At 44.7% G+C, this 23607-nt stretch overlaps 2 protein-coding genes across 3 annotated transcripts; one reads left to right on the top strand and one right to left on the bottom strand.

Moving 5' to 3' along the window:
• The first annotated feature begins 632 nt into the window (after positions 1–632).
• Positions 633–19948, top strand: LOC144700987 (Transducin/WD40 repeat-like superfamily protein). 2 transcript variants are annotated; one of them, XM_078572614.1, is made up of 16 exons: positions 633–868; positions 955–1140; positions 1219–1395; positions 1602–2010; positions 2204–2322; positions 3418–3495; positions 3770–3907; positions 4004–4048; positions 4138–4304; positions 5055–5133; positions 5227–5309; positions 17407–17536; positions 17675–17807; positions 17904–18052; positions 18812–19010; positions 19538–19948. In XM_078572614.1, exons 1-16 carry the CDS (start codon positions 719–721, stop codon positions 19792–19794), a joined length of 2499 nt encoding a protein of 832 aa, XP_078428740.1. In that variant the 5' UTR covers positions 633–718; the 3' UTR covers positions 19795–19948. The 2 variants fall into 2 exon arrangements, with proteins under 2 accessions (XP_078428740.1, XP_078428741.1); XM_078572615.1 differs by lacking the exon at positions 5055–5133 and having other exon boundaries at positions 5247–5309.
• A 1512-nt stretch (positions 19949–21460) lies between these two features.
• Positions 21461–23362, bottom strand: RUXF (small nuclear ribonucleoprotein F). The gene is made up of 5 exons (XM_078571829.1): positions 23219–23362; positions 22040–22127; positions 21934–21971; positions 21802–21866; positions 21461–21645 (listed from the first exon to the last, which is right to left on the bottom strand). The coding sequence occupies exons 1-5, from the start codon at positions 23222–23224 to the stop codon at positions 21582–21584; spliced, it is 261 nt and encodes an 86-aa protein (XP_078427955.1). The 5' UTR covers positions 23225–23362; the 3' UTR covers positions 21461–21581.
• Between the last annotated feature and the right edge of the window lie 245 nt (positions 23363–23607).

Genomic DNA, 23607 nt, shown 5'->3' with positions numbered 1-23607 from the left:
ACAAATTGATATGAACTTCGGATTTTTTAATGTCAATACAGGTTCCGATATCCGGATACAAATTCCCATATCCGGATATCGAAAACCGATATCCGGCATCAGGTATCCACTGGATCCCTCTGCCTACAATATCTGGTACCGATATCCGTCTACCCCTCAGAGACAGATATCGTCCGATATCAGATATCCAGCACCGTCCCGATTCTCCCAGATATTGGATATTCGTTGTTCGATACCAGATGACGGACGGATATCGGTTGGGTAAACCCTACCTCCATAACCCGACTATGAAGAACTACAAATACTACTGAAAAAAAAATATCTTCCAACCCTTTTTTGAAATTCCCAATTTTCACCAAGTCCATAAACTCAAAGAAGAGTATTTAAGTGTCGAGCAAAAAACTATAAATACTACTGAAAGAAACTTATCCACCAGAACCCAACAATAAAAACTACAAATACTACTGAAACAAAAAAAAAACTATCTTCCAAAACCCTAATTTGAAATTCCCAATTTTTTAATAAATCCAGGATTTCAAAAAAAGGGCATTTAAGTCTCTTGTGAAATAAAACAAAAAGGGCATTTAAGTCTCCTTTGAAAAAACTATAAATACTACTGAAACAAACTTGTCTTCCAAAACCCTTCAACGCTAAAAACCTCCGTCTTCTTCCTTCCTTCCTTCTTCTTCGCGCCGAAGCTCGATTGCACGCGTGGAACATGGAAGATCGAAGCTTGGAGGAATCCGCCATGGCCACAGGAGGCCGGAAGCTTGTCTCCTCCCCACCCGTCTTCTCAGAAGACGGAACAAAGCTTCTTGTCTGCACTGGCACCACCGTCTCGATCTACAGCATTTCCACCGGATTACTGGTACTTATACTCCATTCTCAATCTCTGATGTGTAAATTTCGCTCAGGAAATTTGATGATTAACTTGCCTCGATGGTATTTCTGCAGGTGGCGGAGTTGGAAGGGCACACTGAGCTCGTGACGTCTGTTGTTGTGGTGCCTATGGGCATAACGGCGATGAAGTTCTCTTCATTTTGCTGGACTGCTTCTTTGGATGGGACGATTAGTCATTGGGACTTTTCCTCGCCCGAATTAATCCGGAGGATTCGAGTTGGGCTTCCAATTTACTGCATGGTGCGTGCGGAAATTCCGTGATTTCTTGAAATTTTGGAGTTCAATTTCTGTATTCGTTCTCATGTTGAATTATGGCAGGTGATTCCTCGTTCTTCAAGTTCTGGGACTGAGATGAAGGACAAACCGTCGGATTGTTTAGCATTCATCTCAGTTGAAGACTCCAGTAACAAAAACGATGAAAAGAAGGCATTGTGTGGGCAGATCAAGATTTATAACTTAACGAGGTCAAAATTCGTCGGAGGCTTATTGGCTGAGGTATATTAATAAAAAGTTTCATTTATCACCATTTATTGTCTTCTATGGTCTTATAATTTTTAGTTATCTATCTCTAGAAAAAATTCCATCGACATCTCGTTGAGTAGTTGTAGTTCGGTTATTTTCATTTATTTCTTGTTGAATTATTGTAACTTTTCTCCAATGTTATATACTTGGCTGAAACTTTCTTATGCTTCTTTTTACAGACTCGGAAACCTGAAATCATGGCAGTTAGCAAAAGTGGAGAATACGTCGGTATAAGAAATAAAAGGAAACTTCACGTATGGAAGATCCCAGTCAAAGATTTCAACTTCAATGACATTAGAAAAATCAAATTGCATCACACCAAGAATCTTACTACGCTTGCTTTCCACCCAAACGAAAGACTGATTGCTGCAGGAGACGTGACTGGAAGAATTTTGCTGTGGAAAGGTTTTGGCAAAAGAAAATTTTCTGATAGAATTCAAAATTTCAGCCAGCATAACTCTGACGATGAGGAAGAAAGGCCTGGTGTTAGGGGTGATGATGATGCTGAATTGTCCTCTACGTGGCATTGGCATCCAGCTGAAGTAAAAATTCTCCAATTTTCCCCCGATGGAGAATATTTATATTCAGGTGTGTGACGATTGTTTAATAGTTCACTTCTAATATTTAATCTGTGAAATGATCGACAAGCATTTCTAAGAGAGTCATTGTTATGAACAGAGATTTAGGTTGGAATCATATTCCTAGATTCGTGATTTTTGATGTATTTAAATCTAACTGGGAAATAATATATCATACATTTGAGACATTTTTTTTTCCGTAGGCGGAAAGGAAGGAGTTCTTGTGCTGTGGCATGTAGCTACGGGAAAGAAGAGATTTCTGCCGCGAATAGGATCTGCTCTTCTTTATTTTGCTCAAGCGCAAGATCCATCCCTTGCCTGTGTAAGATGACTCCTCTCTTGCTTTCCATATTTAATGCTTGTGGTTTCATTTTATGCTGCCTTTTTGTTTTCGTATTTCGTTGTAATAACTTGAGTTTGCCTCTCAGTACCCAAAAGTCTCAAGTTTGGAGTCTAAGGTTTACTTAAAGTTCTAAATTTTAAGCGATATTTCATTGTTAGATCTATCTGTCGGATGAAGAGCTTGTAACTTATCTTGTCATTTACCAGATGATCTGCATTAATCATCATATCTAACTCGGTCAGTATGATAGATAGCTTGGGTAGGTCGCCATTGGGATTGATGTTGGAATGGTTGAGAAAAATATAGAGAGAAAGATGGAGAGGGAAAGATGGAAGAAACTGAATGACAACAGGCCTGGACCAGCACCTGTACCTCCTCTGGGAAAGGGCCATGTATGTCCTATTACGCATTAAAATACAGAGCTTCTTGTGAGATGAAAACAAGATAATTCATTTTAGTTACATAGTTTGAGATGGATTCCCAAACTTGCATTTTAGCCAATGTTATTTGCCAACCATTTCTTTCCGAGAATGCTGCAGTTTCTCCATGTGATTGATAGCTCAACTTCAAACGTGGAGGGAACTTATAGGGTTGTATTTGGCAGTTGAGAAATAAAAATATTAAATTAAATTGATAGACGATAGGGTTTTTGAGACTGCAATACTCGTTGACGTTTTCGTTGATAATCACGGATACATAAAATAAAACATATATTGTTTAAAAAATTGATCCATAAAATGTCTGTGGAAAATTTTTCACTGTTGCCTCAACTTTCTTCCTGCATCATTTGACTCTTGAATTTTGTTTCAATACATCGATATCTATTTAAAGTGGGACTTGGTTATCTAACCCTTTGTTTCAATTGAATCGCCTTAGTCGATTGACCATGTATAAGGAATATTTCACCCATTTTGTATTTCTCGTGTAAGATCCAAAATTACTTTCTTGTTCTTAAAATTTATTCAGTTCTTAGTAAGATTTCTCGTCGTACAGTGATTTGCAATTCCTCTGCGTTGACTTGGCCATTAATGTTGTCTTTATCCTTCTATCCTAATTCTGTCATTATTTTTTCAGATATCTTGCACTGATAACCAAATCCAAATAGTGAATATGTCTTCAACGAAGATCGTCAAGTCAATTTCTGGAATCAAGGTCTGTTTCTTGGTTTCTTGTTGAGTTGATTGTTGTTTTTTTTGAATGATTTTGTTACCTGGTGACCCACATAAGCATATGCTACTCTGGCCTTAGTTTATTGAACTATAGACCTCCCAATAGATGATGAAAATTTAACCTGGCGCTAAAAACCTAATGCATCAACCTGAATCTTAAGCCTAAAGCCTAACAATAAACGTGAAATCCCCAAACCTACATGTTGTTATCCATTTTGTTAATGAGTCTGATCAGTTTGCTAATTACATCTGCCCAGCTTCCTTTTCCATTTCCGCGAGTGCATGGGGACTTGAATGGATTCGCCTTCGACCGAGCAGCAGGAGTTGTTGCTCTCCGAACAGAAGCATTTTCCGTGCAACTCTTCAGCTTGTTTCATGATGCGGAGATCTCTCAAGTTTGCAATATTTCTATGTTTTTGAAACATTCTGACAAATCCAGGGGGTTGTAGCAAAAGTCTGAGAGATCCTATTTTTTGGATTATTTTTTGCAGATTCAAGTATGTGAAAGAAACTATCAACCTGTCGATGATGTCACTGTAAGTCGGTTATCTCTCATCATAGAAGACTTTTTTATTTTTATTGAATGTTTGATAGTCTGTTACCGACAATCCGTAAATATTTGCAGATGGTATTAGCTCTTCTTGCTCTTTCCCGGGATGGCTCAGTTATGGGAACTGTCGAAGTTAAACTGCCAGAGGAGGAAATAGGAGGCCTTGTTTGCCTTAAGTTTTGGATGCGTGGTTCTCAAACTAGTGATTATTCTTTAGAAACGGTTGTTTATGAGCCTCACAGGTTAGTCATAATTTTAAAATGTTTTAATTTTGAATTTTTTGATAAAATCCCCTTTCATTTTATCTTGGTCAGTTCTTTCTTCTTTATCATACTGCTCAAAATGGTGTAGTGCCTGGGGAGATGTTGTCACAATACACATTTAGGCCCACTAGACCTATTTCCTAACAGTTATCGCAATACACATTTGTGCTTGGAAAAATGATGATGATGACAATGACTATTTATTATCCACCAATGAATGAAGATAATTTTCTTTTAAAAAACCGATGAATGAAGATAATAATGACCATGACATCTGGTGGAAACTGGATAACAAGAACAATGATTCATCATCCCAAATGCCGTCATCATTGTCTCTTGGATGAATAAAAATGAGGATGATTCAACTGATGGATGACGATGATGAATTATCTTTGTCATAGATGTTGATCCCAAACCAGGATTGGCGGATGATGACGAACTTGCCATCATCATTGTCATCCATGAATCTCGTCATGTGATTGTAATTGTCATCCATATTTCGGGCTTGGATAAATGACAATTCTTATTCGTTATCAATCGGTTGATGGTGATGACAGCTCTTGGCAATTGGATGACAGTGATTCATCATCATCACTGTCTTCATTGATTTTTTTTTGAAGAAATCACTGTCTTCATTGATGCCATATGGAATGGCATAGTCTAATTCTTTTCGCTTCATAGAACATATGACTGAGAGATTACAATTAGAAACATTTTCTTATCTGCTAGTGATTCTGGAATTTCTGCTCTTGCTTTCCATCCTCATAAAAACATGGCCGCAAGTGCTTCTTTCGGAGGTGACTTTAAGGTACAATAGTTTTTTTCTCATATGTACCCTTATTTATTTACTCATTTAGTCCATGCAATATTTCTCGTTGATTTATTCCTTTTTTACCTTCAGATTTGGGTCTCTAAATCCAGCGAACAGAAATACCAGAAGTTTCAGAAATCCGGTTGGCGATGTCGATCCGTGGGTTCATACAAGTATTTGTTTCTCTTCGTCTACATCGCTTTGAGTTTCATGGCTTTTTACAGAATTTTTTACTTCAACCCCAAAATACTTTGACCACCCTTGAAAAAATATTTACTTTAACCACGGAACCATTGTTCCTCAGTGTAAGGTATAACAATCATGTCAGCATTTGATGGTCTGAATAAAGAGTGAAATGCTGTTGATGAAGGTTTTGTTTGAAGAAATAATTTATTTTATTTGGGCATAAATTTTAAACTGCCCATGACGATTTTTCCTATAATTTGTTATACCCATTCTAGGATGATGGTTGGCCCAACTCAGCCACGAGGAGGAGAAGGTCCAAAATAATTCGAGCAAATCAAAATGGGCGACTGTCAAATCCTTCAGGCAGTGCCCAGAATGCGGAGGCAAGCAAGGAACCATTGGAAAGATGTGATCACCAAGTGAGGTGTGAAAGCCCATGAGAGAGATGGATGGAAAGGAGAAGAGAGGGGAAGAGATGCCAGGAACCCCCAAGCTTGAAGCCCTCTTCCTGTCAAGTTGCTGCTGTTCCTCAGGGTTCACCTTCCAGCCTATCCAATCTTCCTCCCCCAACCTCCTCCCCAGCCTGCCTAAATATGGGAGTTTGGGGGCTTTCCTTCACCCAAGCGGCATTAGGCCAGTCTGATGGGTTTGCAACAAACTCAGTAGCCTTTCTCAGAGAAGAGGCTGACCCAGCTCCCTCGCTCTCCTGGCCCACTGGCAATAAGTGATTTTTTGGGGCCTATCATCACCACCTGCTGCAGAAGTCACCTCTCGGCCAGGTGGATGTCAGGAAAGCACCAGGTGATCCCTCTGGCAGTTTCCCTGGCAGAGTCGTCTGCGGCCAAGTGTTGCCACTCGACTAGAACTTCCCGTCCTGCTGCCATCTAATTGTCATTGCAGATGCATTCTGGTCTAGTGGCCAGCCATAGTTGATACATCAATGTCGCTCAGAAAGGTTGCGATGCTACATCACCTTGCTGTTTCTTCAATTGTGAAATGTGGAAGACAGATGGATGGCCAAGTCTTCTGTTAGGGCAAATCGGTATACCACCTGGCGAAATGTGGCTAAGCGCCATGAATAGGCCATAGTACAGAGGTGACAGTGTCTGTAACCTCTGGGACCGTATGGTATTCATAACATAGAGTCAAAGCCTCACAAAGACAGCATTACAATCTTGGAATTGCAGCTGGTGACGGTGCTTGTCTGCCTGGGTCTCCAGGCAACTCTGGGCTATGTCGCTTTAAGCTCCTGCGTAACAGTATTCTGTTCCTTCAGTTTGAGGCCCAGTGATCCTTCAGCCTCGGTTTGGGCCCCAAACCGAATTAACATTGGGGGATCTTGGTTGTAGACTGCTCAAAATGGTGTAGTGCCTGGGGAGATGTTGAAAGTAGTGATGTATTGGTATTCAGCCCAAAGAAGGAAAGATGACTGGCTGGCCAGCTGTTCCCCTGCAAAACACATTAAATAATTCTTGAGGCATCAATTCACAACCTTGGTCTGTTCGTCAGTCTTGGGGAAGCAGGCAGTGCTTGGTTTCAAGTGGATCCCTTAGAGCTTGAAAAGATGTTCACAATATTGGCTAGTGAAAATGTTGTTTGATCGCTGATTGTGCAGTGCATAAACCCAGAAAGTTTGACAATGTGAGCTGCGAATGCTGTCACATCCCGCGCAGAGAAGGGGTGTCTTAGGGGCATCAGGTGCACGTACATAAGTGATCCATGACCACCAGGATGGTGATAACACTCTTAACGTGGCAGCCCCTTGACGAAGTCAGGGATATGTCATCCCAAATCTGTTCTGGGATCAGAATTGGCTGTGGGGGGCTGGAATATTTCACTTGTTGGCATTTTTCACATGCTTGGGCGTATTGATGACCTTGGTCTTCATACCTCTCAAATAATAGGCTGGGACCAATGATTTGTAGGTGTGTAATTCTCCCGAGTGGCCTCCTGCCACGGAGTGGTGATATGCATGCAACGATTGGAGGATCAAGGCTGCGGCTGGCAGTAGAGCTATGTGGCCTCAGTAGGACAAGTGCCCCATGCATAACCTCTAACCCAGTTAAGTGCCCTGGTTGGCCCATAAGTATTCCATGATTTTTCCCAGAAGAGGGTCCCTGGCGATTTCCTCGTCCACCTGCAATAGCTCCGTCGAATAAGGAAACAAGATGAGAAGAGTCTGTAGGGTCACCTTGTATGACACTTGGGACAGCATGTCCATTACCTGGTTCTCTTTCCTTGGTTGATACATGACAGTGAAGTCGTATCCCAGAATCTTGGCAACTGAATGCTGGTATTCAGGCTGAGCCTCCATCTGTCCAAAGAGATGCTGGAGGTTGATTTGGTCCACGTAGGCCATGAAATGCTGTTAGATCATGGAAGATATGTGTTAGGATTTAAGCTAACCAATGGGCCCGAGGCCTTTGTGTAAAATGTAATAGATTAACTCTAGGATTATGAATAAAAGACTAACCTAAAATGAAGGGCCCATTAAGGGCCCACTAATTATCCACTAAGGGCCCATTAAGGGCCCATTAGTGGGAGGTCCGAGTAAGGCCAATATTAGGCCCTTCATGAGCCTAATATTTACTGGGTCTGAGATATCTCAGGCCCAGGCTCCAACGGTCAGAAATTCTGACCGTTGGACAGCTATCTCCTTCAACGGTCATATTTTTGAAAAAATATGACAGTTAAGGGGATTCTCTCTCTCTAGTTTAAGGTGTATAAAGGGGCCTGTTGAAGAAAATAATGGAGGATGTTTTTTGCCCCAATTTCCTGGCTGTGTCACTCTCTCCCCTCTCTTTTCTCTTCATTACTGACAAATGCCATTTTTCCTCAAAGAGACAACACCATTTTTTTGTCGCCAACACGATGCCATGAGGCTCAAACTGGCAGGAGGAGATTTCGCCAGGAGAGGGACTTGCTGAAGCAGCCCATGAGTCGTAAAAGCCCCGGCAGTTCTTGGAGTTTGGCTGGTCGCATCCAATCAGCCAGTGCAGCTATTTTCATTGGATCCAACTTGACGCCCTGAACAGATATTGAGCTGCTGAAGAATGCCACTCTCGTTTGACCAAATTGTGCACTTCTTGATGTCGATGGATACCTGGTGCTGTTGGAGGATGCTGATGATGTTGTGGAGGTGGTTATGATGCTTGTGGTCTATAATGCTATACACCAAAATATCATCAAAGAAGATGTGGAAAAATATGTGGAGGCAGTACCCAAAGATGGAGTTCATCAAGCTCTGAAAGTCAGCTGGCACGTTCTTGAGACCGAAGGTCATGACCAAAAAGTCTTAATGTCTGACATGTGTGCGAAATAACATTTTCTCCACATCATTGACCTGCATGAAAATCTGATGCCAGCTTGACTTGAGGTCAAGTCGAGTAAATATGCTTCCCCCGTGGAGTTCATGCCAGAGATTATCTTTGGAGGGTATCAGGAACTTGTCGTCTATAATGGCTTTGTTTAAGGCATGCAAGTCCACATAAAACTGCCATCCACTGTCCTCCTTCACGTGGAGGACTGGACATGAGTGGGGCTTCTTGAGTGCTGGATCCGTCCTGCCTGCAGGTTGCCCACCGGCTCGAAATCTCCTCTTCCTGTGACTGAGCATAGTGGTATGGCTACTCACTGATGGGATGGTTTGTGTTGCAAGGAGGATACAGTGATCCACCTTACATTGTGGTGGTAATCCCTAGGGCTTGATGAACACCCCTGGTAATTTCCGCTGTAGTTCCTGCATCCACTGCTCATGTGGTGCCTCACATGATGGGGTTGCATTGCACACAAGTTGGTACATTTCAACAACACCTGGGTCATCCTGTTGGAGCTCCACCATCATGGGCCTCAGCGAGATCCTGCTGTGGCTGGACACCTTGTAGCCTGACTCATGATCTGGCCACCCGGAAAGTAAGAGTCAGTCACACCCAGTCCACTTCCATTGTCCCCAGCATGTATAGCTGCTTTGTCAAGAGAATCAGGTTCGAGATGGGTTGGTTACCTTAGATGATATCAACCTCAAGTAGAGTCAATTTGACATGCCGGCAGACACCCCACCTGCATACCTCTTTCCCGTGGGAGAGACAGGAAGGTAAAGTTCATCCTCGGGATCCTGGTCCAGCAGAGGCAGGAAGGTGTGTGGGCTCGCAGTCACTGAGACAGTTACCATCCTCCTGCTGATGTGCCCTCAGAGCTTACAGTCCCTCGTGCCATAATTCCAACCTTGGAGTTCCTAGAGAGCTCTATCTACAGTTCTTGGGGGTCGTCATCCTCCACGTCCTCCTCTGCTATGGTTACCTCATCACTCACATCCTCTTCTTCATCCACTAAAATCAAGTGGATCGCTTGCTTGCATTGGTGGCCGGGTGTGTAGTGCTCATCATAGGAGAAGCAGGGAGCCCTCACACACTGATCTTGTTGATGCAGGATGGCTAGGACTGATGCGGGTACGGTAGACAAAAGGTCAACTAAGGAAGGATAAAGCAGACCACATATCAATACAATTGATTTCGAACATTTAAATCCAGAGAAAATTTTGATGGTGCAGCCCCTTTCCTCAGTCGAGGGGGGGAGGACTATCTTACAACCATCGCGGTGAAAACAAAGCTCCAATTCCAATATCCTGAATGATCGATTCCGAGAAGATGCTAACCTATTCCACTAACCTATTCTACCAAGTCCGACGGCGGTGGAAAAACACACGAGAAAACACTGGAGGAAACAATGCAGATCCCCAAAGAGGGAAGAGTGGACCTTTAACACCGGGGTAGTGCGATGGGGCGATGCGGGAAGTTGTGTAACCATTCGATGGCGGGAGCAGATGACGTGCGCTTCGACAGGGCTGGACACAGATCCAACTGCACAGTCAGTAAGGGGGGGGATCAAGGGGGGAGTCCCTCCCTTGGGGGTTCGGGGCAGCAATCCAAAACCTAAATGGTAAACGAGGCGCGCAGTTGCAGAGGCCACACACTGAGGACAAGATGTCTGATGTAGGCCGATGCGGAGTGTGCAGGAGGGCGGCGGCTGTGTGCGGTGGCCGTGCGGGTGGCTGCGGTGCGCGTTGGCAACGTGGGCGACAGCGACGCACGGTGGCCGCGCGGGCAATGACGACGCGCAGGCGGACATTGCAGTGTGGTGGTCGAGCGGTCGAGCAGCGGTGTGCAGGCGTGGACAGTATCCGACGGTCAGAACAAGGCATGAGACGGCAGCCTCCTCTCAGCGGCGGTGGCAGAAACGAGCAATTTTTGAGAAGGAACCAAGGCAATTTTTGAGAAGAAAAATTAAATTCCAAAAATCACCAATTGATCCATTACAGCAATGGCCTATTTATAGGCCTTGGAGGAAAGAGAAAATAACTGGAAATTTCAAAGAAATTTCAGAACTTAATCTTGTAATAAATGAAATTCGGATCCCCGGTCCGAGGTTGACGATGATGATGTGTCATGACACGGGTTTGACAAACCCTAGAATGGGTTGGAGGAGGTTGATTGAGAGAGGAAGTAATGACATAAACTCTGAGAGAGTACATAGGAGGGTATATATACCCTAAGGGAGAGAGAGAATTATAATAGGGCTAATGGGCTTATAGGACAGGGTCCATTAGTCCATGAGGAGTAGTATCTCACTAACACCCCCCCGCAAGCGAAATATGGATGTCGTCCATGCCGAGCTTGGACACAGCACGTTGAAGCAGAGGGCGGGATAGTCCCTTGGTGAGGACGTCTGCGGCCTGGTCAGTGGAGGCAACAAAATCCAGGTCAAAGATCCCTTCGTCCATTCGCTCCTTGAAAAAATAGCGATTGCGCTCCATGTGCTTGATGCGTCCCTGCTGTCCAGGGTTCTTGGCCAACGCAATCGTTGACTTGTCGCAGTAGAAGTGAATCGGGCCAGCATACTCCACGCGGAGATCGTGAAGGATGCCGTAGATCCACTGGCCTTCAGAGGCCCCATCGGCGAGGGCGCGGTACTCGGCTTCGGCACTGGAGCGGGACACTTTGTCCTGCTTGCTGCTCTTCCAGCTGATGAGGCTGCCAAAGACAAACGTGCAGTAGCCTGTGGTAGATCGATAATCCACAACGGAGCCGGCAAAGTCAGCATCGGTGTACACCTTCAGTGTCCGGTTCGTGCCTCGAGGAAAGAGCAAGCCCTTTCCGGGGCAGCCCTTCAGGTACGCAAGTACTCGGTTGGCGGCGTGACGGTGAAGCTCCCTTGGGGAGTGCATAAACTGGCTGAGCAGGTTGACAGCGAAGGCGATGTCGGGCCGAGTGTGCGTCAAGTAGAGCAGCTTCCCCACCAGCTGCTGATACCGGTGGGAATTCGTCAGCGGCGAATCCTCCCCTTTGCCCAACTTCACGTTGGGATCAATGGGATTGCTCACCGGCACACAGTCGGTCATACCTGTTAGGGCCAGCAGGTCGACGGCGTACTTCTGCTGCGAGACAAATATCCCACGAGGGGAGTAGGCCACCTCCAGGCCAAGGAAGTATCTGAGAAGGCCGAGGGCCTTGATCTCAAACTCCTTAGCCAAAGCGGTGCTGAGGCGGACGGCTTCGGCAGCATCAGATCCCGTGATAAGGATGTCGTCGACGTACACGGCAAGGATGGAGACACCTGTCGGGCTGTGACGGAAGAACAGGGAAGCATCGCCATTGCTCTGAGTGTACCCTTCGGTCTTCAGAACTGAGGAGAACCGACCAAACCACATGCGCGGGGACTGCTTGAGTCCATAAAGGGACTTCCGCAGGCGGCACACGTGACTGGGGGGGCGAGGGAGTATCCCGGCGGCTGTCGCATGTACAACTCCTCCGTCAAGTCGCCATGCAAGAAGGCGTTCTTGACGTCGAACTGTCGGATGACCCAGTGGAAGTGAGCCGCAAGGGCCAAGAGAAGACGGACAGTCTCCATCTTCGCCACTGGAAAGAACGTCTCGAAGTAGTCCACGCCATAGGACTGAGTGAACCCCCGAGCCACAAGACAAGACTTGAGGCGTTCGAGAGTACCATCCGCATGATGCTTCTTGGCATGTATCCACTTGCAGTCCACCACCCTCTTGCCAGGAGGGAGTGGAACGATGTCCCAAGTGTGGTTCTTGAGTAGAGATTGCATCTCCTCGTCCATCGCTGCTTTCCAATGAGGAGAAGCGATAGCATCAGCTCAGCGGCGAGGAATGGGATCCGACTCGATGCGAGTAAGAAACAGCCGGTAAGGAGTACTCAGCCGGTCGAAGGAGATATAATGAGATAGAAGATAAAGGGGTGTCTGGGTGCACTGACGGACCCCTTTCCGTAGGGCATCCCAACTGATCATCATCTTCGGCAGCAGGTTGGGATGGATCGGCCGACGGAGGATGAGCGGAAGCAATAGATGGGGGAGACTCACCGGGGGAAGCAACAGACAACTCCCCGGGAGTAGAAGGAGACTCATCGGAGGAAGAGGGTTCTCCGGGAGTGGAATGGGGAAAAACCGCGGGAGGAGAGACGGATGGCAACTCACCGGAAGGTGACGAGGGTGACTCACCGGGAGAAGATGATGCCACAGGAGAAGGTACAGAGACCAACGGTAGTGGCAGAGCTGCCGCAGCTGGAGGAGGGGGCCGGATGGCCGGAAGCGAAGGAGAGGTGGACGACGAAGAGGAATCAAAGGGAGATAGATCATGGAGGGAGGATGGCGGCATTGGAGCAGTGGGCTCCACGATCGGAAATGGCCCCAAGGGAGGAGCCGAAGGAGCCTCATCCAACGGAAGGCGGGATGAGGCAGAGTAATCCCCAAAGTAGGGTTCATGCTCGGCAAAGGTGACGTTTGCAGAGATGAAGAAATGCCGAGAGGGCGGATGATAGCAATGGTACCCTTTTTGGAGGGAAGAATAACCCACAAACACACACCGGAAAGCTCGAGCATCGAGCTTCGTGCGTGCTGGAGACGTGTCATGTATGTAGGCGGTGCAACCGAAGATCCGAGGCAGAAGTCCCATCGGCAAGGAAGCATTCGGGAAGGCCACACTCATCCGGTCCAAGGGGCTGGAGAACTCCAGGAGCTGGGTAGGGATACGGTTAACGAGATGAGTACTCATCAAAACCGCCTCTCCCCAATGATGCCATGGCACCTTGGAGTCCAACAGCAACGTCCGAGCTGTCGATGTAATATATCCGATCCGGCGTTCGGCCATGCTGTTCTGCTCGTGTGTGGCCACACAAGAGGACTTGTGGAGGATGCCCCGGTCGGCAAAGTATGAGTTGAGGTCGGCGTTGAAGAAGTCCCGGGCATTGTCAGAACGAAAACGCTGGATGCCCCGACCAAACTGCGTCTGCACCATGGCGCAAAAATGGCGAACGTTCTGCGCAACCTCTGACTTCGCAGTCAGTAGGTAGACCCACGTATAGCGGGTAGCTTCGTCCACAAAGAGGAGAAAGTAACGGTGCCCCTTCAAGCTGGCCTGCGGGGCTGGTCCCCAAACATCACTGTGGACTCTGAACAGCGGGGTCGAGGAGTGAGACACGGATGGAGTAAACGAGGATCGACGATGCTTCCGGTGCACCAGGAAGCATTGGGAACGACCCCCATCGTCCAGCAGCAGCAGTCCATTCTCCCGCCTTATCGGTGTAGTCCGGCCCACCTTGTCAGACAGAAACATCCCGTCAGGCTGGAGATGAAAGGAACAGGAGACGGCATCGACTAAACGCTGCGGAGACATAAGGACAGCCCGCAGGTCGGGGACATGCAGGACGTTGTGGACCACACCAAGGCCGTCCACATAGACTGCCCCGATTCCGGCCACACGGAGACGTCCACCCCGGCCGTGAGGACAGTACGGCCACCACTATGCCTCTCGTAGGATACAAACCGGTCATTGAGCGGGGTCATGTGCTCGGTAGCCCCCGAATCGAGTACCCAGGTAGTATCCGAGACGACAAGTGAGTGGAAAGCCGCATGACCACAGTGCCACTCATCTGAGGAAGGAGGAGGATGAAACGCACCAAAACCACCGAAATATGCCGTGGACTGGCTCTGCATGGCAGCCATCTGGTCACGGAGACGAGCCAAATCTGCCTGGAGTTGGTCCATGGTCGTAGTGGAGGCTCTGGCGGAGGACGAATCAGGCTGGGCCAACATGGCTTTGCCTTCTGCGGCTTCCTTCTTCTTTCTCCAATCCATCATTCTTTTCTTGCACTTGTTCTTCCCGTGGCCCAGTTTGCCGCAATACGTGCAAATCGTCGTCCCAACTGGTCGGGCTTCGGATGTGGGCGTAGGGAGAATGGCAGCCGAGGAGGCAGCTGGTGCAGGTCCGGTCAGCAGCGTGGTCGACTCACCCGGAGGTCCTGAAGAGGGAGTCCCATGTAGAAGGAAGTGGCTCTCCTCCTCTTGGAGCTCCTTCACCAAATCCTCAAGTGTAGGAGGGCCTTCCTTGCGGTGCAAGGCACGACGACGGATGTCATCGTACTCACGATTCAGGCCACTGAGGAAGCCCATGATCCGCAGGAGAAGCACGTTCTGGTACGTCTTGCACTTCGGGTCATTGGTCGGCAGGTAGTAGTCCACTTCATCCCACATCTTCTTGTGAGCAAGTGCATAGTCGGAGATCGACATCGAACCCTGACGAAGGCTGCTGGCCTGACCTGCAAGGGCATAAATGCGCCACCAGTCGTTTTCCCTGCCGCAGAAGGACTTCGCCTGGTCCCAGAGGCCTTTCACCGTCTTCTGATGGGGAAAATGGTCGCGGAACTCGGGGACAGTGTGTACGTATACAGCCAGCCGAGAATACACTGTTCTTCAACGTCCCACGCTGCATGATGCGGATAATCGGCTGTCAGTGGTTCTTCAGTGCAATGCTTGAAGAGCTGACGTGCCTTGAGGTTGGTCTCGACAAAGCGAGTCCACTGAACAAGATTCGGTCCCCGTAGGAGTGTCACCTCCGGGACCGACGGAAGAGGATGGGCCACCTTGTAGGACAGGGGCTTCTCCAGAAAGTCGGTCTCGGTGAACGGCATGGTTCTGCTGCGGTGCTGCTGCGGTGCTGCTGCGGCGGTGCTGCGGCGATACTGCCGCGGGGCTGCTGCGGCGGGGCTGCGACGGCGCTGCTGCAGCGGTGCTGCGGTGCTGCTGCTGAGGTGCTGCGGTGCTGTTGCGGCGCTGCTGCAGCGGTGCTGCGGCGGTGCTGCTGCGGCAGGTGCTGCGGCGGGGCTGCAGAGAGATTTCTAGGGTTTCGCTAGAAACCCTAGAAGGGTGATACTGGGTAGCGGAGGGTGGTGTCAAACCCTAGAAGGTCTCTAGCCAGAGGAGGGTGATGTCAAACCCTAGAAGGAGGATCAAGATCACAAGGGCTCTGATACCATGACAAACCCTAGAATGGGTTGGAGGAGGTTGATTGAGAGAGGAAGTAATGACATAAACTCTAAGAGAGTACATAGGAGGGTATATATACCCTAAGGGAGAGAGAGAATGATAATAGGGCTAATGGGCTTATAGGACAGGGCCCATTAGTCCATGAGGAGTAGTATCTCACTAGCAGGGTCATCTCCTCCTGCAGTGGTGGTGTCGCCTTGGATGATGGGGCATGTTCGTGTGCACCACCACTTGTAGTTCGGAGTTAATGAAGGATATTCTCCTTTGATTCCCGAGTACGGGCAAGTTTGGGGCAGAGAACTTCGTGGCATTGCGTGCCCTGCTAAGGCACAATTCTTTTCTTCTATAGCCACATCGTATCCATAAGTTATACCTGGCCTCGGTGATGCAATCCAGCCTGAATGTCAGGATGCAATCCTTGGAGGAAAATCATTTCCTTGGCATCAGCAGGGTTATCAGAGATGGAGGCACTGCAGAGCTCAGATTCGTAATGGTCTGCAGCCATGCAGTGAGTCTACTGCAAGTCGAGCAGCTGCCCAGGGCGAGTCCAAGTAGCGTCCCTAAACCATCAGCAAATTGGCCCAATCCTTGTAGGGTTCCTTCGAATTGGTTCACCAGTACCAAATAAGAGCGTCGCCAGTCAGGCTGAGACTGTCAAATTTGCTGTTTGCCGGTGTGTCTTGGATGTCGAAGGTCGCTGCCTGGTAGATTCTACCTGAAGGATCTTCATCAGAAACATGGATATCTTCGCTTGTTTGATGGTGGCATACTTGTCCTCTCAGTGGGCATTAGACCAATGTGTGTCAGCGGTTGTCACAGGTAGCAGGACTACCAGTAGAAGCACGGGTTGGTAAGGAATACACGACCGTTGGCAGTATGCCGGTGGAGCCAGCCGTAAGGGATCCTCCTGCAGCTGGCACACAAGGGGGGTGCTTGTTGTGTTTCGGATCAGCAATCTCCACCATTGTGTCTTTGGGGTTATTTATTGTCTTTATTTCCCATCCTCCACTGCCTGCTCTTGTCGTGGCTCTGATACCAACTTGGTAGGCCCAACTCAACTAGAGAGAGGAAGTCCAAAATAATTCAAACAACCCAAAATGGGCCACTGTCAAGTTATTCACGCAGCATCCAACATGCAGAAACTAGCAAGGAGTCGAGTTGAAGCCCTCCTCCCATTGAGTTGCCGCCTTCCAGCCCCTCCATTCTCCCTCCCCCAGCCTCCTTACCTGCCTGCTCTCATATGGGGCTTTAGGGGCTTTCCTCCACCCAATTAGGATCTGGCCAGTCTGGACAATGTAACCTTTCTCAATAGAGACACTGTCCCAGCTCGCCCAGCTCTCCTGGGCCGCCGCCGATAAGTGATTATCGGGGGTCTATCAGATGATTTCTTCCTTACCAGTAATGTGGTTGAAAGGGAACGGAATAGTTGCAAAATATTTTACAATAGGTTGAAATAGAAACCTTATACATACGTTTTTAAAAACACTGCTGCAATGGATATTTAGTGAAATAGTTGTTTTTTTATTTGTTTGCTTTTCATCTGGTCGTTTGCAGAATAAAACATTAAGCGGACTCCACCAATAAGATCTCTGAGACGGTGGCAAAACTTTTTCGTTAAATTTTATAATTTCCGTGAATGTTTACCTGGAATGAAATGATTACTTTGGTTTTATGGTTTTTTTTGAAGAAATTGTTTTGTTTTTATATTCTTTATAACACCAAGGTAAAACTTTATCCATGCAGAAGACGACCCATGACTGCTGCTGCATTTTGCCCCGATGGGTCTGTTCTAGCCGTTGCAGCTGAGGGAGTTGTCACACTATGGGATCCTGATACTAACATTCTTGTGTCTGTGATCGGACAAACTACCTCGGTTATCCTCTCAATTCTTCGAAATTTCTTTTTTGTTTTATTTTCCTCAAAAAAATCCTTTCCAAACCATTTCCTCAGAAAAATTATCTGCGATGTTTTATTTTCAATTCTGACTTTTATTTGTGTTCTAAAATTGCAGCCTATAACAGACCTGGCGTTTACCGGGAACTCAAATTATCTTATTGCCACATCTCGGGGCTCAAACCCTCAGTTGGCCGTTTGGGAAATGACCACGTTGTCGCTTAGATGGTCCTACAAATTATCTACGGGAGGTACACGCACAAATATCGAACTTTTGGGTCTTACACTACAAGTTTATATTGCTTATAGTTTTATTAATTATTTTCTCGAATTTTTTTCTTAACCAGCGATCTCAAGCACCGAAAATGGTAGCCACTTTGCAGTTCTGGCGTTGTCCATTTCTGTCGAGGGTAGCGCTGTCCATGATGAGGACGGGTTAATTATACTCTTTGAGGCAGATCGTCCGAGCCCTGTCGCTGCCTGGCACGTGAGGAAGGTAAAGTTTTTGCTGATCTGTGAACTGGATTAAAGCACATGAATCATAGAAAATTTATTCAAAATAATATGATTAAAATCAAATTTAAGGATTTTCAAAGTTCTTCGTCATATGTTAAATTTGCGCTCGAAAATCACATGAAATTATTTGGAAGTTATATTGATAACATCCAGTTGGCTGAACTTTATTCAGACTTGTTATCATTTCTGCTGTTTAATTCAAGCACATTTCATTTAAATTTTATTCAGCATTTCATACATTACATTACTTTGAACTAATTTGAAGTTGCTCGTGGTGCAAAAATTTATATGTTAAATTAGAGTATAAATCGCACAAAATCCATTCAAAGTTATATGGATAACATCCAATTTAATATTATTCAAAGTTATTCATCATAGGAAATTTATTCGAAGTCATTTGCACTCCTATAAGTTTCCATATGAAGTTATTATGCGTTTCTCCTGTTAAATCAGATCTCATAATCACTTGAAATTCATTCAAAGTTATATGGATAACATCAAATTGAAAATTACTCATACTTAATAGCTTTTCATGTTGAATTAAAACACAAAATGGCATGAAATTTGTTCAAAGTTAACTGGATGACATCGTTTTTAATGTGATGTTATATAACATTTATTCAACGTTATTATCGTTTCGCATGTTAAGTTAAAGCGCACAAATCACGTGACATTTATTCAAAGTTATTCATCATATAAGTTTCAAAATAACATTTTGGAACATTTTCTCCTTGTCCAGGCAAGATTGGGGGGTCTTGCGTTCTTGCAGCGTGATCCAACAATCGATGATGGGAAGGTTAGCGAGGGAAATACTTCATCAGAACTCCTTGTATTTATTAACGGCGAGCATGAGTACGTCGTGTTTGATCCGTTCACCAATATGGCACATCAGATCCGGAAGCGTTCCAAGGATTCTCGTTCTCTTGATGAAAAAGCCGGTAAATACTTTCGTTTATTCTACTTTTTTTTTCTAAATTTTACTCATGTATTCGTTCAATTCTCTTATTCTATTTTTTTATATCATGGTATTCTGATGTCTTAGATCCCTTCCCGTGTAAATTTCATTTTTGCCATGAGATACATATTTGCTCACGTCAGGAGTTTTTTTTTTTTTTATCAATTACCCTCTTGTAATTTGATTTTTTATCTCATTATCTTTGCATTTAATACCTGTTTATATGTGTATTGAGTTCAGTCATCCTTGTGATACATGTTTATATCTAGATATTATTGGGTTTAACTTCCCCTTTTCTGTGAAAAAAAATGGTATTGACCATTCGCTTCCCGGTTAATTTATTTTATTCTTTACATAACTAGCAGTCACATTCTCAACATTGATTCATGCAAACACGTACACAACGAAATAAGTTCTATGTACTCGTTTAATTTGTTTATTTTTGTGTGCTCTTGCAGAAGACGTCAGATAAATTTAACCGTCATTTAATTCTATGTTGTTATATCTCAGAATCATATGGGTATGCTTCCATCTATGGAGAGCTCCCAGAATTCAAACATGGGGAGAAGATCATGCCAATGATATCATCCATACCATCAGATAGTCCATGGGAATCTATATTCAATGGCCCATCTCATGCACTCCCTCCACTTACCAAGCTATGTTCCACCTTCTTGGCTTCCCTTCTGCAAAAGAACACTGATAGAGATGACAGATCGGTCGTCGACGCCGACGTCACAAACCATCTTATGGAGATGGCACGCTGAAGTTTCCTAAGGTTTTTTTTTCCTTCTATGTTGTTTCAGATTATATTTTTCTTGGGAGGGAAAAAGAACTAGTTAGAAGATTATTTTCCTTGGGTGAGGTATTTTTTAAACATGACATATTTATCAATTGATTGGAGGTAAAGTGCAGTAGAAATCACAGCTTCTCAGTTCAAGTGACACTTGTTTTGGTGCCTATTTTTCATTTTTCTCCTGTTGCAGATGACTGCCTTTATTTGTGGGACAATACCCATAAATAGTATTTCTCTGTATCAAAACTGTCTCAGACATTGTGATAGGAGAAGTTGTGGGGAAAGAGACCAATGAAGGAGATTAAAAGTCTTGAATTGGCTACAAGTTTTCGAAGAAGAGTTGAATACAGGAGAATGTGAAGTGCAAATATAATTCATGGAAAGGTGGTTGCTGAGATAAACTAAGGATATTAAAATGAATAAAATATGGAAGGTGATGAATTAGAATAGGCAGAAATGGAGGTGTTTGGGACACAGGAAAGAGGGAATCACTGATGGCCGCACAGTTTATATGATGATTTGTATGACAGAAGTGTAGCTCCATTTAAAAATAATTTAAAAAGTGAGGATCTTTGTGGACATAAGAGAGACACGATAATTGTAGATGGGAGAGGACCAACCTGGAAGTAGACGTGGTCATTCTGTTCTTTTTGTGCGAATTGTTTGTTCTGTTTGGTTTTTGAACAGAAAAAAAACGAATTCAAACAGAACATCGCAACGACCCGTGTACTGTTCTTTTGTTCGCTTTGTGTGAATTTTGCTCTAGTTTTGTGTGAATGAATGAATTTTGTAAGGTTCTTTTGTGGGAATTTTTTCTACGTTTCAAACGAACAGAACAGAACAACCATGTCCACCTGGAAGGGGACGAGGACTGTTTTGGATGGTCATAGACGAGGACAACAACAATCACTGATGGGGACGACCCGAGTGGGCGGGATGAAGATCCTCGATGAGAGGAATGACGGGCATGGATGGAATGAGGACCATAGACGACGGGGACGATGACAGTCCACAATGGGTTCGACAACTGGCGTAGACAGGAACTATTGACAATCATCGACAACATGGATACCAATTTTCGTCAAAGGAAACAAAGGCTGACGTTGATAAGGATGAGATCATTGTGAATGGGGATGACGATGACGATGATAGCATAAGTATTTGGCTGCGACGAAGACTTATGGTGGACGTGGACGAGGATGACGATCACCACCCACTGAAATGGTACCAGAGCTCTTGCTTGCATTGTCTCTCTCACTCTTCATCACTCTTCTCTCTCACTTTCTTGCTATACATCTCTCTTCTCTTTTGCTTTCTCAATCACTCTTGCTTGCTCTGAATAATAATGCTTGCTCACTGATTCACTCAAGGACCGACGAAGATCCATACAAAATGAAATGCGATGGACGGATGACTTAACAGACGTCCATTCGGTGCTGTCCTGCCCATCCAACAAGCCTCTTTACAGTACTATTCTCCATTCAACAGTTAGCAATTAAGCACGTCGATAAACATTGATGAGAATTATAAGACCACTAAAAATTATCAGACCATGGAACTATTAATTATCTACTTTAAAAAAATGAAGACATGCGATATAAGTAACCAAATTACTGTGGGAAGTAAGACAGTTCAAGTAAAGTTAACCAAGGCCATTTGCCAAAGACTACAAATTTTTCCATCTGTGACATAAAACTAATACTATAAATTTCCTCTACATTGAGAAGGGTGAGAAAATCAAGTGGTCAGAGACCAGGTTCAATCAGCGTCTTCAATTTCCTCGTCCTCCGGCACCCCACGAAGATACAACACATTGTTACACCTTAGGAAAAAAAATAAAAATACGGAAAATATTAATCCCACCAAACAAAGACAATCTTACACTTGCTTTAAATGCAAATTGCAGGAGTAAAAAATATTATTTGTAAATGCTAAAAAATAGAAGAAAATGGAAAATATTTAATGGTGAGTTAGCTACCTTATGAGAATTTCCCCAAGATTGCCGGTGAACTCGCCGTCAACGTACTCCTCGGTATTTGCCAGCTGGCATTAAACCCTAGATAAATATTTTCTCGAATTTTGGGATTTCAGAGGCGCACAAGAAATCTACCTGTAAGTTCATGTACGAGTCCACCGATACAAGAAAACCTGGAAAAAGGAGAGAAAATGATTCCAACAAAGAAATTTGATCAAATTTTTTTTTAATGTTTCATCACCTTTATATTCCATGCCCCATTTGAGTTTAACAATGACACGCTTGCCGGTCAAATTATTCAGAAATGGTTTTGGGTTCACCGGAATTGTCTGCGACAAAAATAACAAATCATGAATATCGATTGCAAAGATTAAATTCCTGGTCTTTGCAAGAAATAAGTTATCTCGGAGGGCAGTTTGCAAAACGAAATACGAGGCGAGGAAGAGGGAAAATATAGAAACTATAACCATCATTTTACGCTTATAAGATAAAAAAATTTAGAAGTTACAAACACAAGCAGTCTGTGGGAACAGGAAGTTCGAGGAAAAACTTCTTGAATTTGATTTTGACTTTATTGCATTCGATGAGTATCATACAAATAATCAATTAATTACTACACTAGAATGAAAAACCTTTCAATCGATCTTTACGAAGATGATGACTTCTTATCAGGTTTTAATCACTATATTAAGAAAGCTTCAAATCAAACGGATACGGTAGAGAACTACGCTGCGAAAACATAAAAAATTGATTTTTATCAAAACCAATTCCTTCGTTGAAAACTAGGAAGACGCTTCTTCATGATTTTAATCTAGTCATGTGTCGGTTCATATCTCCACGCAACTAAGATCAGAACTGTCGGCAAATTTATCATGTTTAGATTATTAGAGAAAATTATATTCCCTGATATTTGAAATTTGAATATCTAATGAGTCGCCCCCTTGTTTTATATTAAGGCAGGAAAATCATTACAGAAAAACAAAAAGGATATGGATAGACAAAAAACATTGCGAAAACACACAGAAAATTGATTTCTGGGTAAAAAACATAGAGGAAAGTGATTCTAGAAAGTCGGTCAATCCACAAACATAAAGGTTCTAAGAAACACGAAATTAATAATGATTGCGTTCAACTATACGAGAGGAATACAAAAATCCACCACTTAATTAGATTTTAATCAATTTTTTTTAAAAGACGAAAGCAAAATTAATGCCGAACATTGTCAAAATTAACATCTAAATAAAAGAATACGGATTCGATACGACAACTACGGTACGTCCCATACATCTAAACGATAATGCCAATCAAGAAATACTACCGACAAATCACGCTAGATCGCGCAACGAACAACGAACAACGAACACCGTCGAGAGAAACAAAACCCAGCAGTAAAATCGCCGATCAGAAAGGTCGAACGTACCGCCATTGCAGCCCTGTAACGAGAATCGATTGAAAATGTGGAGGACCAGCGTGAAAACTGCAGCGAGAATGAAGAACGAGCGGAAGGAGGGTTTAGGGTTTGTAGATTAAGCCCACAGTCCAATGGGTAAATCTCTAATGGGCCTTCTCAAGTCCAGCCCAAACCTAAATAATATTGTGCAATGGCCCAAGCCCAATAAAAAGATTCTCAAGCCTAGGGTTTGACACCTCTGGATGATGATGACGTGTCAAGTTGATATGTGATTGATGTTTCGTCGATGAATGAATCATCGTCGTGGGCCGTCAACGTCAACGTCAATGTCAACGTCAACGTCAACGTCAACGTCAACGTCCACGTCAACATCAACGTCAACCTCAACATCAACATCA

The sequence above is a fragment of the Wolffia australiana genome, chromosome 3 (genome assembly GCF_029677425.1).
Source record: "Wolffia australiana isolate 7733 chromosome 3, ASM2967742v1".
Lineage (NCBI taxonomy): Eukaryota > Viridiplantae > Streptophyta > Magnoliopsida > Alismatales > Araceae > Wolffia > Wolffia australiana.
This window is presented reverse-complemented; position numbering and strand designations above follow the sequence as displayed.

What these genes read in the sequence shown, in the direction of transcription:
- LOC144700987 (XM_078572614.1), top strand. Translation starts at nt 719, where the DNA reads ATGGAAGATCGAAGCTTGGAGGAATCCGCCATGGCCACAGGAGGCCGG. An exon ending in AACCTGTCGATGATGTCACT is followed by an intron (nt 4,049 to 4,137) that starts GTAAGTCGGTTA and finishes AAATATTTGCAG; the next exon opens with ATGGTATTAGCTCTTCTTGC. An exon ending in CTTTCGGAGGTGACTTTAAG is followed by an intron (nt 5,134 to 5,226) that starts GTACAATAGTTT and finishes TTTTACCTTCAG; the next exon opens with ATTTGGGTCTCTAAATCCAG.
- RUXF (XM_078571829.1), bottom strand. An exon ending in ACTCGTACATGAACTTACAG is followed by an intron (nt 21,867 to 21,933) that starts GTAGATTTCTTG and finishes GTTTAATGCCAG; the next exon opens with CTGGCAAATACCGAGGAGTA. An exon ending in CTTGGGGAAATTCTCATAAG is followed by an intron (nt 21,646 to 21,801) that starts GTAGCTAACTCA and finishes TTTTTTCCTAAG; the next exon opens with GTGTAACAATGTGTTGTATC.